At 44.0% G+C, this 17,863-nt stretch overlaps 1 protein-coding gene across 1 annotated transcript; it reads left to right on the forward strand.

Moving 5' to 3' along the window:
- Positions 1-9,367: 9,367 nt before the first annotated feature.
- Positions 9,368-15,956, forward strand: LOC106568506 (uncharacterized). Its single transcript, XM_014138924.3, has 5 exons — positions 9,368-9,702; positions 10,947-11,104; positions 13,334-13,420; positions 13,665-13,807; positions 15,720-15,956. Exons 1-5 carry the CDS (start codon positions 9,575-9,577, stop codon positions 15,855-15,857), a joined length of 654 nt encoding a protein of 217 aa, XP_013994399.1. The 5' UTR covers positions 9,368-9,574; the 3' UTR covers positions 15,858-15,956.
- Positions 15,957-17,863: the final 1,907 nt, after the last annotated feature.

The raw sequence follows: 17,863 nt of genomic DNA on the forward strand, positions 1-17,863 counted from the left end.
TCCCTAGCATTGTACTGCTTAGCATGTATGCTAAATATATTGCTTCATTCTAATGAAATCCAAATCAAATCAAGTGGTATGTTAGTGTGGATATATACATGTTTTCCACAAGGGGTAGATTGGTTTTATTGGCTGATAGCAAAGTGAGCTAACGGAAAGAACTAGTAAAGCTAGTCTCCTGCGCCAGACTTTATCCCCTGTAGCCTCGGTTGGGACAAGGTTAGAGGAATGCTCTTACTCTCAGATGCCCTTTTCATTTTCCCAGACATTCTCAGAAAGTTATAAATGTCTTGTAAACAGTTTCACAAAAGGCCAAACCCAGTCCAAGGTTACAAGAGGCAGGCTAGATGCACTATAATTAAAAAAAAAGACAAAGTATGTTTGTTAACAACACAAATGTGGTTCAACGAACCGCCGCCAATCCATTACACATATTTCTTTCACAAACTGAAGGACTTTGTCTGTTGAATCTTTACTCATCACTATGTTTTCAAACACTCCAGGATCGTCATCTATGTAGTTTGCTTTTAGACAACCTGCGACACACCCTCTCAACACAACCTGCGACACACCCCCTCAACACAACCTGCGACACACCCCCTCAACACAACCTGCGACACACCCCCTCAACACAACCTGTGACACACCCCCTCAACACAACCTGCGACACACCCCCTCAACACAACCTGCGACACACCCCCTCAACACAACCTGCGACACACCCCCTCAACACAACCTGCGACACACCCCCTCAACACAACCTGCGACTACACCCCCTCAACACAACCTGCGACACACCCCCTCAACACAACCTGCGACACACAGCCTGTGAAAATAAGTACTTTGTGAGGCATTGATTTCCTCTCCACCAGGGCCTGTACTCCACCTCTCCACCAGGGCCTGTACTCCACCTCTCCACCAGGGCCTGTACTCCACCTCTCCACCAGGGCCTGTACTCCACCTCTCCACCAGGGCCTGTACTCCACCAGGGCCTGTACTCCACTTCTCCACCAGGGCCTCTACTCCACTTCTCCACCAGGGCCTGTACTCCACCAGGGCCTGTACTCCACTTCTCCACCAGGGCCTGTACTCCACCAGGGCCTGTACTCCACCAGGGCCTGTACTCCACCTCTCCACCAGGGCCTGTACTCCATCTCTCCACCAGGGCCTGTACTCCACCTCTCCACCAGGGCCTCTACTCCACCAGGGCCTGTACTCCACCTCTCCACCAGGGCCTGTACTCCATCTCTCCACCAGGGCCTCTACTCCACCAGGGCCTGTACTCCATCTCTCCACCAGGGCCTCTACTCCACCAGGGCCTGTACTCCACCTCTCCACCAGGGCCTGTGCTCCACCAGGGCCTGTACTCCATCTCTCCACCAGGGCCTCTACTCCACCAGGGCCTGTACTCCACCTCTCCACCAGGGCCTGTACTCCACCTCTCCACCAGGGCCTGTACTCCATCTCTCCACCAGGGCCTGTACTCCACCAGGGCCTGTACTCCACCTTTCCACCAGGGCCTGTACTCCACCAGGGCCTGTGCTCTATCTCTCCATGACACTCAGTGAGGAGACCGTGGGAAATAGGCCACAGTCAAGGTCTTTATTCATCTTCATGTTCTAACCATAAACAATGCCTTGCTGTGCACCTGCATTGTAACCGCTGCCTACTCTGGACCACGTATCCCCTCTGGCGACAGGGCTTTGATCCCCGGATCAGCCACTTTCCTGCCATGCCTCTCAGACTTACTACTGTCATGTCCAGAAATGTATAAGAATACGAAAGGAGGTCAAAATTCCAAACTATACTGAACAAAAATATAAGCGTAACCATTTAAAAGATTTGAATGAGTTACAGTTCATATAAGAAAACCAGTCAATTGAAATAAATTCATTAGGCCCTAATCTATGGATTTCACATGACTGGGAATACAGATATGCATCTGTTGGTCACAGATACAGTACCTTAATAAAAAGTAGGGGTGTGGATCAGAAAACCAGTCAGTATCTGGTGTGACCACCATTTGCCTCATGCAGCGTGACACATCTCCTTCACATAGAGTTGATCAGGCTGTTGATTGTGGCCTGTGGAATGTTGTCCCACTCCTCTTCAATGGCTGTGCGAAGATGCTGGATGTTGGTGGGAAATGGAACACGCTGCCGTACACATCAATCCAGAGCATCCCAAACATGATCAATGGATGACATGTCTGGTGAGTATGCAGGCCATGGAAGAACTGGGACATTTTCAGCTTCCAGGAATTGTGTACAGATCCTTGCGACATGGGGCTGTGCATTATCATGCTGAAACATGAGGTGATGGCGGTGGATGGCACGACAATGGGCCTCAAGATCTCGTCACGGTATATTTGTGCATTCAAATCGCCATCAATAAAATGCAATTGTGCATTTTTCAAAACCGAAACAATCCCTGTCACCGTCCCCTAAAATGAAAAGTGTGGGTTTAGTCAAGTCTTTGGCTCGTCCGTTGGACCGAGATATTGATTCAGCATTTGAGAAACTGCCGGTTGTGTTTCCTTAACTGGAGAACAAGCTGATCAAAAGCCCATACGAATCTTACGAGACACCGGTGCAGTCAGTAATGGTTACTGATGCTTTACCCTCGTCTCCTGAAACGTATTGAGGCTCGCATGTCATATTACAGGGGATAGAGACAAAAACAGTACCTGTACCATTACACTGGGTCCACTTAGTGTCTAGACTTGGTATCAGGACGTTTCCGTGTTGGTGTAGTGTCTACACTACCAGTAAAAGGAGTCACATTGCTACTAGGGAATGATATCGCCGGTGGTAACATCACTCCTGTGTTAGAGGTAGTAGACAACCCAGAAATCAAAACTACAGATGATAAATTGGTTCAAGCATTTCCCCATGTGTTTCCTGCTTGTGTGTTAACGAGGACACAATCTCGCAAGCTAGGAGATGTGGTGGATTTGTCTAGTTCCATTTTTGAGAATGTTGAGGTAGAAGACAATGCACCGAGTATTCCTTCTGCAATGCTGACAGTTTTTACCCCCGTAAAAACTAAGGCAGGGGAAAGAAAAATCGCGCCCCAATTACATGACATTCTTTTGTCTGTCACCCCCGAGAAGGTGATTGAATGTCAAAAGGGAGACACCAGTCTTCGCAAGTGTTTTGCTTCGGTAATTTCCATTGAGGAAGCTAAAACTAGAGAGACCGCCTACTTTATGGAAGCAGGAGTTTTGATGCATAAATGGGCAGCTCATGACACCGTTAGTGACTGGAGTGAAATGTGTCAGGTGGTTGTTCCTACACCGTTCTGACAGCAGGTGTTGTCACTCGCCCATGACCAGGCGTGGTCCGGACATTTGGGGATCATGAAGACTTATAACCGAGTCCTTCGACATTTTTTCTGGCCAGGTTTGAACTTTGACGTTGTCCAATTTTGTAAAACATGTCACGTATGCCAACTCACTGGGAAAGCGAATCAAACAGTTCTTCGTGCGCCACTCTGCCCGATTCCTGTGGTGGGGGAACCGTTTGACAGAGTGATAATCGATTGTGTAGGTCCATTGCCGAAAAAAACAGGTCAGGTAACCAGTTCTTACTAACAATAATGTGCAGTGCTACTTGATACCCAGAGGCTATCCCTCTCCGTACTATAACAGCTAAGACTGTGGTGAAGGCACTAGTGAAGTTCTTCTCTACGCTTGGACTCCCTAAAGTAATCCAAACTGATCAGGGATCCAACTTTTTGTCAACACTGTTCTCAAATGTGTTAAAGACGCTGTGTATCTCCCATCAGGTCTCCGGTCCGTTTCATCCGGACAGTCAAGGGGCACTCGAACACTGGCATCAGACGCTAAAGGTGATGCTACGCAAGTATGCATGGATACCAGTACCGATTGGGATGAGGGGGTGCCCTTTGTCCTATTTGCTATCAGGGAAACCATACAAGAGTCCTTAGGGTTCAGCCCTGCTGACCTTGTGTTTGGACACACCCCACGGGGTCCGCTGAAAGTTTTGAAGGAGCATATCCTATCTCCTACACCCAGTAGCGCCCCTAAAAATGTGTTGGATTATGTCAGTAAGATGCGGGAGAGACTGCACGCCGCATGTGCATTAGCCCAAAAGTCTCTCTCCTTGTCTCAAAAACGCCTGAAGTTGCATTATGACAAAAAGGATGTTGGCCGTTCTTTTGCACCAGGGGATCAAGTTTTAGTTTTGTTGCCAATCCCTGGCTCATCTCTGTCAGCACGTTTTTCTGGGCCATATCTTGTGGAAAAGAAACTCAGTGACACCAATTATGTGATAAAGACCCCGGATCGAAGGCGTTCTTCCTGTGTGTGTCATGCTAAAATGCTGAAAGCATATTATGTGCGGGATTCTCTCAACAGTTCCTCAGGTAAGCCGGTCCAGCCCGCCGTCTCCAGTGTGGCTGCGGTGGTGCTGAAGCCTGGCTGGGACCTAGAGGAGGATAAGGAGTACGGGTTGGAGTTACGCCATACGTTACAGCAGTGTGAACGCTTATGTAATTCAGAGATGCTGAAAAAGTTACCCTCTCAAATGGAATAGTTTTCTCAATGTGTTCAGGACGTTCCAAGTCGCACGTCCATCTTGGAACATGACGTGGATGTGGGGAATGCTGCTCCGGTACGTCAGCATCCATACCGGGTTAATGCAAAGAAAAGGGAGGTAATGAAAAGTGAGGTAACTTATTTATTACAGAATGACATGGCAAAACCCAGTAACAGCTCTTGGAGTTCCCCGTGTATTCTTGTTCCTAAGCCTGACGGTACGTCCCGCTTATGTACGGACTATCGTCGAGTAAATGTGGTTACAAAGTCTGATTCTTTTCCTCTACCTCGCTTAGATGACTGCATTGATAGAATTGGCTCTGCTTCTTACGTAAGTAAGTTAGATTTGCTAAAAGGTTATTGGCAGGTGCCTCTGACCTCTCGAGCTTCTGACATCTCGGCTTTCGTTATGTCTGATAACTTCGTACAATACACTGTGGAATGTGTAATGCACCTGCTACTTTTCAGCATCTAGTTAACATTGTGTTCGCGAATGTGCCAAATTGTACTGCTTACCTAGACGATGTGGCGATTCATTCGTCTACTTGGTCTGATCATCTCTCCACCTTGAAAAGTGTGTTTCAGCGGTTGGAGGATGCTCCTTTAACCCTCAATTTGGCAAAGTGTGAGTTTGGGAAGGCTACAGTGACTTACTTAGGGAAACAAGTGGGACGAGGTCAAGTGCGCCCAGTAACTGGCGAAGTGGAAGCAATTGTTGCTTTTCCAGCTCCCACGCCTTGCCGCCAGTTGCGCAGATTCCTGGGGATGGTAGGGTACTATTGTACATTCTGTAAGAATTTCTCAACGGTAGTAGCTCCCCTTACATCTCTGCTTAGTCCCAAGGTACCATTTATGTGGTCCCAGGACTGTAACTATGGTTTTGAGTCCGCCAAACCGCTACTTTGTAGTGCCCCAGTGCTTGCCGCCCCCAACTTTGACAAACCTTTTAAGTTGGAGGTAGATGCTAGTATAGTGGGGGTGGGTGCGGTTCTCTTGCAGGAAGATGGAGTGCATCGGCCCGTCAGTTTCTTCTCCCATAAGTTCAACTCGTGTCAGTCAAGGTACTCCACCATTGAATAAGAGACGGTGGCTTTATTGCTAGCCTTACAGTTTTTTGAAGTATATGTGGGCTCCAGTGCCTTGCCTATACTGGTCTTCACGGACCATAATCCTTTGGTGTTTTGAAGCAAATGTACAATCAGAACCGCCGCCTTATGTGGTGGGCTCTGATTGTACAAGGATACAATGTACAAATAGCCTATGTGAAGGGTTCGGCGAATGTCGTGGGTTTAGTAACTGGGGATGCGTTGGTTTTTGTTATTGCAAACTGTATGTTTGCATGTTCTGTGGTGGGCGTATTACATTCCCCAGTTCCTGTGTTGTGGTTTTGTTTTTATGTGTGTGTTTCAGGATGGCTTTCTGAAATTCCCCCAAGCAGCTGATTGGTCGGCCCCATTGCTAATTGGAGATGACCCCGCCCTCTCGTCAGGATACAGCTGTATCCCATTACAGACTCCTTCTCCAGCTATATAAGCCAGTGTTCTGTTGCTCAGAAGGGAGATGATGATGAGTGTGTGTGGGTGTGTGTGTGTGTGTGTGTGTGTGTGTGTGTGTGTGTGTGTGTGTGTGTGTGTGTGTGTGTGTGTGTGTGTGTGTGTGTGTGTGTGTGTGTGTGTGTGTGTGTGTGTGTGTGTGTGTGTGTGTGTGTGTGTGTGTGTGTGTGTGTGTGTGTGTGTGTGTGTGTGTGGGGGGGGGTTGGTTGGTGTAGAGAGAGAGAGAGAGAGAGAGCAGCAGGGCATTGCGTTCCCTCTTCCTAGAGGCGTGCGTAACAGTCCGTAGCTTATGCCTGGCCATACCATAACCCCACTGCCACCATGGGGCAAACCGCTCATCCACACGACGCAATACACGTGGTCTGCGGTTGTGAGGCCGGTTGGACATACTGCCAAATTCTCTAAAATGACTTATGGTAGAGAAATTCAATTCTCTGGCAACAGCTCTCTCTTTGTCAGTGTACCTTACGGAACTGTTGGCTGTCGTTTTGTTATTTTGTTTAAGTGTTATCATAAAATAAAGGAAATATGAGCACTTTACACGCTGCGCCTTGGTCCCCTTTCAACGAACCCTGTGACACACGCTCCCTCAAAACTTGAGACATCTGTGGCATTGTGTTGTGTGACACAACTGCACATTTTAGAATGGCCTTTTATTGGCCCCAGCACAAGGTGCACCTGTGTAATGATCATGCTGTTTAATCAGCTTCTTGATATGCCACACCTGTCAGGTTGATGGATTATCTTGGAAAAGGATAAATTCTCACTAACAGGGATGTAAACAAATTTGTGCACAAAATCTGAGCGAAATAAGCTTTTTGTGCACATGAAAATGTTCTGGGATCTTTTTATTTCAGCTCATGAAACATGGGACCAACACTTTACATGTTGAATTTATATTTTTGTTCAGTATACAAGTAAAAATGCCTTCTTAGCCTACAGTGATCACAGGAAAGTCTTGAGTCTTTAAATATCACAGCTGTACATGGATATTCTCTCTGGGTCGCCTATTGGAAAATGTATGGTAAGAGTCAGAAAAGGATATTACATGATGATGGACAACTTTGATACTATGATAACAATAGTGGTAAATCAATGGCCCAAGGGGGAACAAGCTATCCTGACAATATAAAAGGATGTAACGCTGGGTATATTGGAGCGATCTGGCTGTGCCTACCAGATCTAAGATGTTTAAGAGGACATTTCCACCCCTGATTGTTCCAGCAACGTTGAGCAATATAAATAATCTCACTCTCACTCTTCACCGATAGGACGGTCACAAAAGACTACAGTGATAGTGATGTCAGATTAATCCTTTCCCCTTAGTTGAACCTCTAACTGACATATCGGTTCATGTCAAGCTTGCTAAAGACCCCATTTGTAGGCCAGGGTCTTCCTGTGATGTCTATCAGATACAGCTTAGGCTGTTCTGGATGAAGAAACCCTGCATGTTCTGTATCAGCTTGTCTAAATTTACATTTACATTTAAGTCATTTAGCAGACGCTCTTATCCAGAGCGACTTACAAATTGGACATGTCTCTGTTGATGTTATGGTTCATGGGTTCTCTGGCTATTTGAAGTATTTGAAGTGTCAGAGAGAGAGAGAGAGAGAGTTAAAGTTCATCTCGGGTCATGTGTGTGAATGTTTACTTTGACTGACCCAGTTTGAGTCTCTGTAACGAGATCTGGACTGATCATGTGAGATCCACAGTAACAGACGCTACAGTAGCTGTAATCATAACTTCTATTTAACTCTCTCAGACAGTTTGGCTGGTTTCTGGAATTTATGTCCTTGAATGGCAGGTGCAAAGCAAAAATAACATTTTCTTGGTTATCAGAGGAAGATTGCCACCTTTTCATGTTGGGCCAGCACTATAGGGAGGTGATGGTTGCAGTCCCCTTTAACAAGGAGGACTGTCTGGTTATGAATCCAACTCCCAGTTTTCACGGCGAGTTATTATTATCAACAGGTTGAGTCACAAATGGCACCCTATTCCCTACATAGTGCACTACTTTTTACCAGAGCCCTATGGGCCCTTTATAAGCAATAGGGTGCCATTGGAGACGGAGCCTTCATAAAGAGCGATCTTATGATTCTCCGCTTCCCTCGATGATGGGCTGAAAAAAAATCCAAAGCTCAATCAATGGTATCTTTTGTGTTTGTTTTTTTTTCATGTGTAGCTTGTTTGCTGGTGTCCCAGCTTGCTGGATGTTTCATGTGTAGCTTGTTTGCTGGTGTCCCAGCTTGCTGGATGTTTCATGTGTAGCTTGTTTGCTGGTGTCCCAGCTTGCTGGATGTTTCATGTGTAGCTTGTTTGCTGGTGTCCCAGCTTGCTGGATGTTTCATGTGTAGCTTGTTTGCTGGTGTCCCAGCTTGCTGGATGTTTCATGTGAAGCTAGTTTGCCATGCCAGATGATTCAGGTAAAGTAATATCAAATATAAAGTTTTAAATACAAAGCATATAACAGCAGCTGTACTCTCAGGTGTTGTACCAGATATCGTAGACACGGTTGCTCTTCTCCATGAAAGAAGCATCTCCCCCTCCTTCAACATATTACATTACATCATTTAGTTTCATTCATGAGAAGTAGGCTATTTCATTTATTTTATTTAAGAAACACCTGCAAATTAATGTTTGTATCCTATTATCTATTCTTCCAGGCTGTATCACAACCGGCCGTGATTGGGAGTCCCATAGGGCGGCGCACAATTGGCCCAGCGTCGGCCGGGGTAGGCCGTCATTTGTAAATAAGAATTTGTTCTTAACTGACGTGCCTAGTTAAATAACGGTTACACACACATCTCTTCTGAGGTAACAGCCAGCCACACATTATGTATTACCCACTTGACAAGACCGTTATCTCCTGTTGGTTTCATAACCACGTCTTTATAACAATTCAATAACGATGAGACAGGAATCAGTTCAACCATTTAATGTGCTCAGTCTCAACGCACATTACCCAGGATGCTCTTTGTCTATACAACTACGGTAAGTAGTCTCTCTCGCTCTCTCTCTCTCTCTCTCTCTCAATCTTTCTCTCTCAGCTCTCTCTCAATCTTTCTGTCTCTCCTAATCTTTCTCTCTCAGCTCTCTCTCTCTTTCTCTCTGGTCCTTCTCTATCACCCCAACACTGTTTCATACTTGCAGGACATAAACAAAATGAAAAATATTCCAAGGACAACCTGGTGTACGAGGAGATAAAGCTGAGGTTTCCAGGCCAATACAAACAATAGCTATTCTCTTCCTGCCCCGTTGTGAGCTTCCATTGGATACCCAGACCTCTACCAGAGCATCATTATCAGTCAGACCAGTACAGCCTCCTCCTCTGCCAACTGAAGAACACCTAGTTCTTCCTCCATTACTGAACAGAGTCAAATTCATTTATTGCCACAAAACCAGAAGTTGGTGGTATTTGCTCTGATAGTTGCATAGTGGCCAGACTGACCACCATCTTTCCAAAATGTATTTTGCGCACTTTGTGATGATGCTGGTGCTCTTTGGTTGTTCTCTGGGAAAGTCGTTTGTCCTCCAGCCCTCGGAGAAGGAACCTGCTGCTTCCACTGGCTCTGCAGTCCTCCACCCTGACAGGTTAGTATTATCACCCCTCGCTGGACGACACATCACTAGATAGTCAGAAGGTCATAGAGGACACATCAATTCTGAAAATGAAATTTTCATTCAAAATGGCGTTTTGGTTATGCAATCTGTCCGTCTAACCAACACAGAAACTCAGTATGTTCTCATTGTGCCAATCTCTGACATAAACTATGTTCTAAATTACATGCCCAGTTCTACGGGTCATCAAGACTTGAAATAGCCAACCATAACCAGTGATAGGCTATTTTAAATCTTGATGACCCATACAGCTGCACCAGGTTATAACATGACTTGCTAGCTCACAGTTGATGGATGCTTGCTGAGGCCTCGTGAAATGAGCCAGGGCTTGTTTGAGAGGTTTACTTGGCTGCATCTAGATTTGAGAGAGCTGACCTTACAGTTCTAAGTGTAACATTGTGTTCTCCTCAGGCATGAACAACACTATCAATCTTTCTTACATGACAACATTCAGGGCATAGAGACAGAGCAACGCTGTCCGCAACACTATCTTTAGACATGGAGCCGATCCACCTCAAATAGAGATTGTGAGAACAAACTCCCTGAAAAAGTATGGCCTCCGGTTATAGATTTAACAATGCGTGCTTTGGTAGCACAGCCAACTTTAGTCTGAGTGAACAAGCTGTTTTAATACTTTAGAATTTAAAGGTTGAACTGGTTGGATTTGTAAAATCATCTTCAGGTTAAATCTATTCCATTAAATTACCTACATTACCCCCAATTTAACAGCATGCCATTAATACATTGATTGAAGTCCACCCCAAAAATTTCACTTACAAAATGCTGCTGTTGATTCTTTTAGAGATTGCCAGATCTCACAAAATGGATGCAAGAGATTCAAAAGTATCCATGGTTAGGCCCATGGGCCAAATTCGGCCATTTTGCAATTTTATTTGACTTACCAAAGATGTCTTAGTAAAAAAATTACAAATAAAACTTTTTTTTTTTTTAAGTCACCAGGAATTGTGTTAAAAAATCACCAGGAATTGTGTAAAAAAAAGTCTACACAAATTATGTTAAAAATGTCACCAGAAATTGTTTTATAAAGTATTTCCATGACCATATACTGAAAATAAATAAAAAATAAAAAAGACAACTGGAATGCTGAAAATATTTTATTTTTAGAAAATAAGCAAATCAAGTTCAAATGACTGATTTACAAATAAACTAATTTGATTTGCAATAAACTAATTTGTCTGTTTCTGTTCCGTGTGCAGGTGCCATGGAGAGTTGTTGAATGGCATCAGAAAGACCCTTCTTGGAGCCCTCAACCTGCAGCAGGAACCCCAGGTGGCGACTGACAGACTTACTTCCATCAGAGAGCAATGGAAGACAGCATTCTCTGCCATCTCTCACAAGACCCAGGACAAAGCAGGTAGCCACATGTTTGAGGGCAATAGAACTTCAGGATCCAACTTAATTTAGATAGTATGATCCTCTGGTCTACTGTATAGGACTAACACGATACACACACGTACATTATAATATTGTTGTACAGTGGTATCACACATTTTGTATTGTGGATATGTGGTGGTGTGACAGTGTTTATATGATGTACTGTTTTATATTTTATTTTATGTGTGATATACGTGTCTTAATGTGTCTGGAAGAGTATCTGCTACCTTGGCGGGAACTAACGGGGAGCCATAATAAACCCCACATAGAGTAGCTTCTACCTTGGCAGGAACTACTGGGGATCCATAATAAACCCCAGGAAGAGTAGCTTCTACCTTGGCAGGAACTAATAGGGATCCATAATAAACCCCAGGAAGAGTAGCTGCTGCCTTGGCAGGAACTAATGGGGATCCGTAATAAACCCCAGGAAGAGTAGCCGCTGCCTTGGCAGGAACTAATGGGGATCCATAATAAACCCCAGGAAGAGTAGCTGCTGCCTTGGCAGGAACTACTGGGGATCCATAATAAACCCCAGGAAGAGTAGCTGCTACATTGACAGGAACTACTGGGGATCCATAATAAACACAAATACACAATACAAATACCATCAGATGGTCAAATTATCAACAAACTATCTTTTGATAAGCAATTGCTTGCTAAGGTTACGGTTAGGGATGGGCTAGGTTTAGAATTAGGGTAAGGGTTAGAGTATGGGTTAAGTTTAGAATTAGGGTATGGGTTAAGTTTAGAATTAGGGTTAGGGTATGGGTTAAGTTTAGAATTAGGGTAAGGGTTAGGGTATGGGTTAAGTTTAGGGTTAGGGTAAGGGTTAGGGTATGGGTTAAGTTTAGGGTTAGGGTAAGGGTTAGGGTATGGGTTAAGTTTAGAATTAGGGTAAGGGTTAGGGTATGGGTTAAGTTTAGGGTTAGGTTAAGGGTTAGGGTATGGGTTAAGTTTAGGGTTAGGTTAAGGGTTAGGGTATGGGTTAAGTTTAGAATTAGGGTAAGGGTATGGGTTAAGTTTAGAATTAGGGTAATGGTATGGGTTAAGTTTAGAATAAGGGTATGGGTTAAGTTTAGAATTAGGGTAAGGGTATGGGTTAAGTTTAGGGTTAGTGGATGTTTAGTTGAAATGTTGTTGACAGTTATTGAACATCTACTGACTATCTACAAACCATTTACTAAGGACTATCCTAATAAAGTGTTCCCAACTTCAGTACCATCCTAATAAAGTGTTGCCAACTTCAGTACCATCCTAATAAAGTGTTCCCAACTTCAGTACCATCCTAATAAAGTGGTGCCAACTTCAGTACCATCCTAATAAAGTGTTCCCAACTTCAGTACCATCCTAATAAAGTGGTGCCAACTTCAGTACCATCCTAATAAAGTGGTCCCAACTTCAGTACCATCCTAATAAAGTGTTCCCAACTTCAGTACCATCCTAATAAAGTGTTCCCAACTTCAGTACCATCCTAATAAAGTGTTGCCAACTTCAGTACCATCCTAATAAAGTGGTGCCAACTTCAGTACCATCCTAATAAAGTGTTCCCAACTTCAGTACCATCCTAATAAAGTGGTGCCAACTTCAGTACCATCCTAATAAAGTGGTCCCAACTTCAGTACCATCCTAATAAAGTGTTCCCAACTTCAGTACCATCCTAATAAAGTGTTCCCAACTTCAGTACCATCCTAATAAAGTGTTGCCAACTTCAGTACCATCCTAATAAAGTGGTGCCAACTTCAGTACCATCCTAATAAAGTGGTGCCAACTTCAGTACCATCCTAATAAAGTGTTCCCAACTTCAGTACCATCCTAATAAAGTGTTGCCAACTTCAGTACCATCCTAATAAAGTGGTGCCAACTTCAGTACCATCCTAATAAAGTGTTCCCAACTTCAGTACCATCCTAATAAAGTGTTCCCAACTTCAGTACCATCCTAATAAAGTGTTCCCAACTTCAGTACCATCCTAATAAAGTGGTGCCAACTTCAGTACCATCCTAATTGTAGATAATAGCAGAGGTGAGTAGCTTCCAATGCGGAGAATAAAACCCGGTTCGCCTGACCAAACGTGCAAGTGTGCTAGCCAGTTTGTAATGGGCTTAAGAGGGCTATATGATCATTACAGTATTCTGCTTCTAGTATTCTGATGCAGAGCATCATCTCAATGTTTCATATTGATTGATATATGTTCTTTCCCTTTCTCCATAGTGGCTGTACCCCAGGCTGAGGGTCCTGCAGCAGACAACAGTAGTGGTCTGAAATGCTGTCCGCTGGCCTCACAGATCTTCCTGAAAGGTGACCAGCTCTGTTCACACAAAAATTTAATAAAACACTGTTCATCTATGAAACATAAATTGTGAGGTGTGTGTGTGTGTGTGTGTGTGTGTGTGTGTGTGTGTGTGTGTGTGTGTGTGTGTGTGTGTGTGTGTGTGTGTGTGTGTGTGTGTGTGTGTGTGTGTGTGTGTGTGCATGCACATATCTGTGGCCATCACCATAGCATTTAAGCCTTCTGTGCTATCTGTCTTCATTTCTCTATTAGATCTTGGCTGGGACAACTGGGTAATCTACCCTGAGAGTTTCACCTACGTCCAGTGCTCACCCTGCAACTCCCAACTGGATCTGAGCCCCTCGCGCTGCCCATCACTTCACACATCTCCCCCCGCACAGGACAGCCCCTCAAAGGTCAAACAACCCTTCATGTTTCTTAAAAAAGAATGTCCTACTACACACCAGTAAAGTGCCTTTGTGTGGATTATGATAAAGATCAATGTATTAGCATTATGTGAATAAGCTTACTATAATAGGTTTTTGGCTTGTTCGATTGGATAATTGGATTCTGAGTTGGTCCGCTACCCCGAGATCCACACCTGGTTTCCATTTTAGTCAGTCCGTAAGTCAAGCTCGATGTTCAGTTTAGTTCCTAGGAAAACAGCGGACCAAATACATGAATCAAAAACACTCAAATACTTGAAGTCATCAGCTTGCCTGGTACAGTAGGAAAGTGCAAAGACTTCCCACCCTACATACCAGTAAAGCTAAAAAAAGAATCAGGCGCACATCAAGATAAAGAGAAATTGTCTCAGGTCTGGGAAAACAGCACGGAAACAGAGTGTCCTGGAGAGACCACAGGCTGTGCTAGTGGAGATATCAATGTTTTGTCTAGGTATCTGTGGAAATAAGCAGCTCAGCCAGGTGCAAGGTCGATCATGAGGAACATCTAGCAGCTTTAGACTTGTCACGTTTCTCGCAGTGTTTCAACTTACTGTTAACATCTTTTTTTTTATATACAATTTATGTTTAAATGTATTTGGCTAAAACTTGCCATTCTAAATCCACTAATACGTCAGCTTAATGACTTTAAATACTGTTTCCATCAAGATAACATTGTGCCACCAGTAGGACTGGGACCACCATTGAGACACCAATTTTAGGTTATTGAGGATTTTCTTCAAAGGAGGTCACAGATGCTCAAATCTAAGGTCATTAACCCTTTAAAAAAACGTTTACTAAAGGCACATGATTCATAATTTTGCTCATAATGTTATTTCCCTTCATTTAAATTGACTAACACCAAGTGACACGGGATTCAGACAAACCAAATTATCAATGGGATCCTCAAATTTGTAACATACTAAAAGTGTGTGATTGCAAAAAAAAAAAGAGATTTATTATAAATTGGGTGGTTCGAGTCCTGAATGCTGATTGGCTGACGGCCGTGGTATATCAGACCGTTTACCACGGGTATGACAAAACATGTATTTTTACTGCTCTAATTACATTGGTAACCAGTTTATAATAGCAATAAGGCACCTCGGGGGGTTGTGGTATATGGCCAATATAACACGGCTAATGGCTGTATCCAAGCACTCCCCGTTGCGTCGTGCTTAACATCCCTTGGCCGTGGTATATTGGCCATATACCACAGCCGTTCTGGCCTTATGGCTTAAATATAGACTCCTCCCCATGTAAATATATTGTATATGCTAGTGGTTGTCTAGGTTAAAAGAAGGCTACTAGAAGTCTTCCAGACAGCACTTCAACTCCGAAGGTTGTGTTCAGGTTACTATATGATACTCTATTGTTGACTCCTCCCCCCTCTCTTTAACCCTAACCCCAGATGTTGACTCCTCCCCCCCTCTCTTTAACCCTAACCCCAGATGTTGACTCCTCCCCCCCTCTCTTTAACCCTAACCCCAGATGTTGACTCCTCCCCCCCTCTCTTTAACCCTAACCCCAGATGTTGACTCCTCCCCCCCTCTCTTTAACCCTAACCCCAGATGTTGACTCCTCCCCCCCTCTCTTTAACCCTAACCCCAGATGTTGACTCCTCCCTCTCTTTAACCCTAACCCCAGATGTTGACTCCTCCCTCTCCCTCTCTTTAACCCTAACCCCAGATGTTGACTCCTCCCCTCCCTCTTTAACCCTAACCCCAGATGTTGACTCCTCCCTCTCTTTAACCCTAACCCCAGATGTTGACTCCTCCCTCTCCCTCTCTTTAACCCTAACCCCAGATGTTGACTCCTCCCCCCCTCTCTTTAACCCTAACCCCAGATGTTGACTCCTCCCTCTCCCTCTCTTTAACCCTAACCCCAGATGCCGTGCTGCCAGACCACTTCTACAGAGCATGTGCCCTTCCTCTACATGGATGAGTTCAGCACCCTCACCATCTCCTCTGTGCAGCTCACCCGTGCCTGCGGCCCAGGCAACCCCCAACTGCCGGCTGAGGACTGATCATTGACCCCCCCTACCCCATCCCAGGGAGCCCCCATCCCAGGGAGCCCCCACCCCATCCCAGGGAGTCCCCCTACCCCATCCCCCTCTTCTGCTCATGAAATACCTATAGAGTGGACATGGTTGCAACATTCCGGTAATTATCCCAAAATTCCCAGGATTTCCAGAATTCCCATTTCGAAGATTCCCAGAATCAAGAAGGAATTTGCAGGAAATTCAGAATCCTCCAATCAGGAGTTCTGGAAAATCTGTCAATTTTGGGAAAATTACAGGAACTTTGCAACCTTAAATGTGAAGGTTTTGGCTTGCAGCTTTGTTTTGGCACATAGCCTACATTCCAAAATAGATTATGGCTATTTCCTAGTTATTTCCTAGTTAATTTTCAGAAACATTTGAATATTGAAATATGTTAATCTTGAGGAGCATAAAGAAAATTGATAATTGTGGCTTCATAGAATCTCTAGACTAGTTCCCATATGAAACCCTGCTCTCCTCTCTTTTCCCAGAAGGGGGATTTACTGTAAGAAGTAGCTACATAAAAAAATAGACCAAGAGAATCCTGCACATGCGGAGAAGCTTAGGGACATTTAGGCGGTCTCAAAATAAAAAAGGTCTGAGAAAAATCAGATCTGCAGCCAACTGACGGCTATTAGTTCTGGTTGAAGAAACGTTGGCAGTCTTGCTTTAATGACATTTCATATGTGCTTTGATGCTATTTTTAACGACGATATTTCACAACCCTGAAGCTCTAGACTGGCAAGGGATTAAAGCAGTGCTACTCCATGGGTCCCCACAAAAAGTCCAAAACTAGGTCCACAGCATTTTCTGGTTTTAGCAGTTGGATAAATATATACTATTTTTATATTTTCTTTGAGATACACTAAATAAATGTTTTCCTTTTACATTTACCTCACATTGTCACCTTTTTCACAATGTATTTTCATCATAATATTTATCACCACGATATGGAATGTGCCAGAGGTTGTCACAGCTTCACTAACAAGTTTTGGTTAAAAAAAATGTGGTGAAATGTGTTATTGGCATTGATCACACAGTTTGAGAATTTGTATCAATTATATGTCTATCTGATTAAATTCTTTAATAAACGCTACTACAAGAATTCTGGATTCCAATTTCATTATTTCCCGAGATTAAACAGTCAAATATTAGTATTTATTTTTTTATGTATTGGACAATTCTTACTATTTATAAATGCTGTCAAAATGTATCTTTATTCACTGACATTTTAACACTGCATTTGAAGTGTAACCTAAAAGTTAATAACTATTTATACAGTGACCTCTTAATAGAGGTAGTGATTCATAGCCCCCGGCTGTGGGATCAGTTTGACAGGAAACCTAAATGTACAGGGGACGCCAAGAGGGAAAACAAGGTTTCTGGGTCACTGCTCCAGCAATGCAGCACCATCTGTAAAACAGCATCGACATCCTGTTGCGCACTTCTTATTCTGGGTCGTTCCGTCGAAAATACTGCCTTTTGCATCCCTTTTGATATTTGAAGTAGAAATTGTGCACCAATATTGAATTTTAAATGCCTTTTATATTAAATAAAGTCCCCTTTAATATGGACCACTTGAACAGATCAATAAATCAGATTTGTAATGTAAATAAAGACTTGCTAAAATGCCAAGATTAAGTATTTTGACATTTTTCCTTCATGCACCATCTGTGACTTCTAGGAAGATTTTAACCCACTCAACCCCAACATTTCTCCCAAGTTATCACTGTCATTGTAAAGCCCTAGTTGGTCTCCCGAGTGGCGCAACTGTCTAAGGCACTGCAGTGTTTGAGGCGTCACTACAGATCCGGGTTCGATCCCGGTCTGTGTTGCAGCCAGCCGCGACCGGGAGACCCATGAGGCGACGCACAATTGGCCCAGCGTTGTCTTGGTTATGGGTGGGTTTGGCCGGCCAGGATGTCCTTGTCCATTCGCGCTCTAGCGACTCCTGTGGCGGGCCGTGTGCATGCACGCTGACACGGTAGCCA

The sequence above is a fragment of the Salmo salar genome, chromosome 13 (assembly GCF_965601325.2).
Source record: "Salmo salar chromosome 13, fSalSal1, whole genome shotgun sequence".
Classification (NCBI taxonomy): domain Eukaryota; kingdom Metazoa; phylum Chordata; class Actinopteri; order Salmoniformes; family Salmonidae; genus Salmo; species Salmo salar.

Bases quoted from the DNA above. Each gene is read 5' to 3' on its own strand.
- LOC106568506 (XM_014138924.3), top strand. From the start codon at position 9,575: ATGTATTTTGCGCACTTTGTGATGATGCTGGTGCTCTTTGGTTGTTCT. The intron at 9,703-10,946 runs GTTAGTATTATC...TTCCGTGTGCAG, and splicing joins GCAGTCCTCCACCCTGACAG to GTGCCATGGAGAGTTGTTGA. The intron at 13,421-13,664 runs GTGACCAGCTCT...TTTCTCTATTAG, and splicing joins CTCACAGATCTTCCTGAAAG to ATCTTGGCTGGGACAACTGG.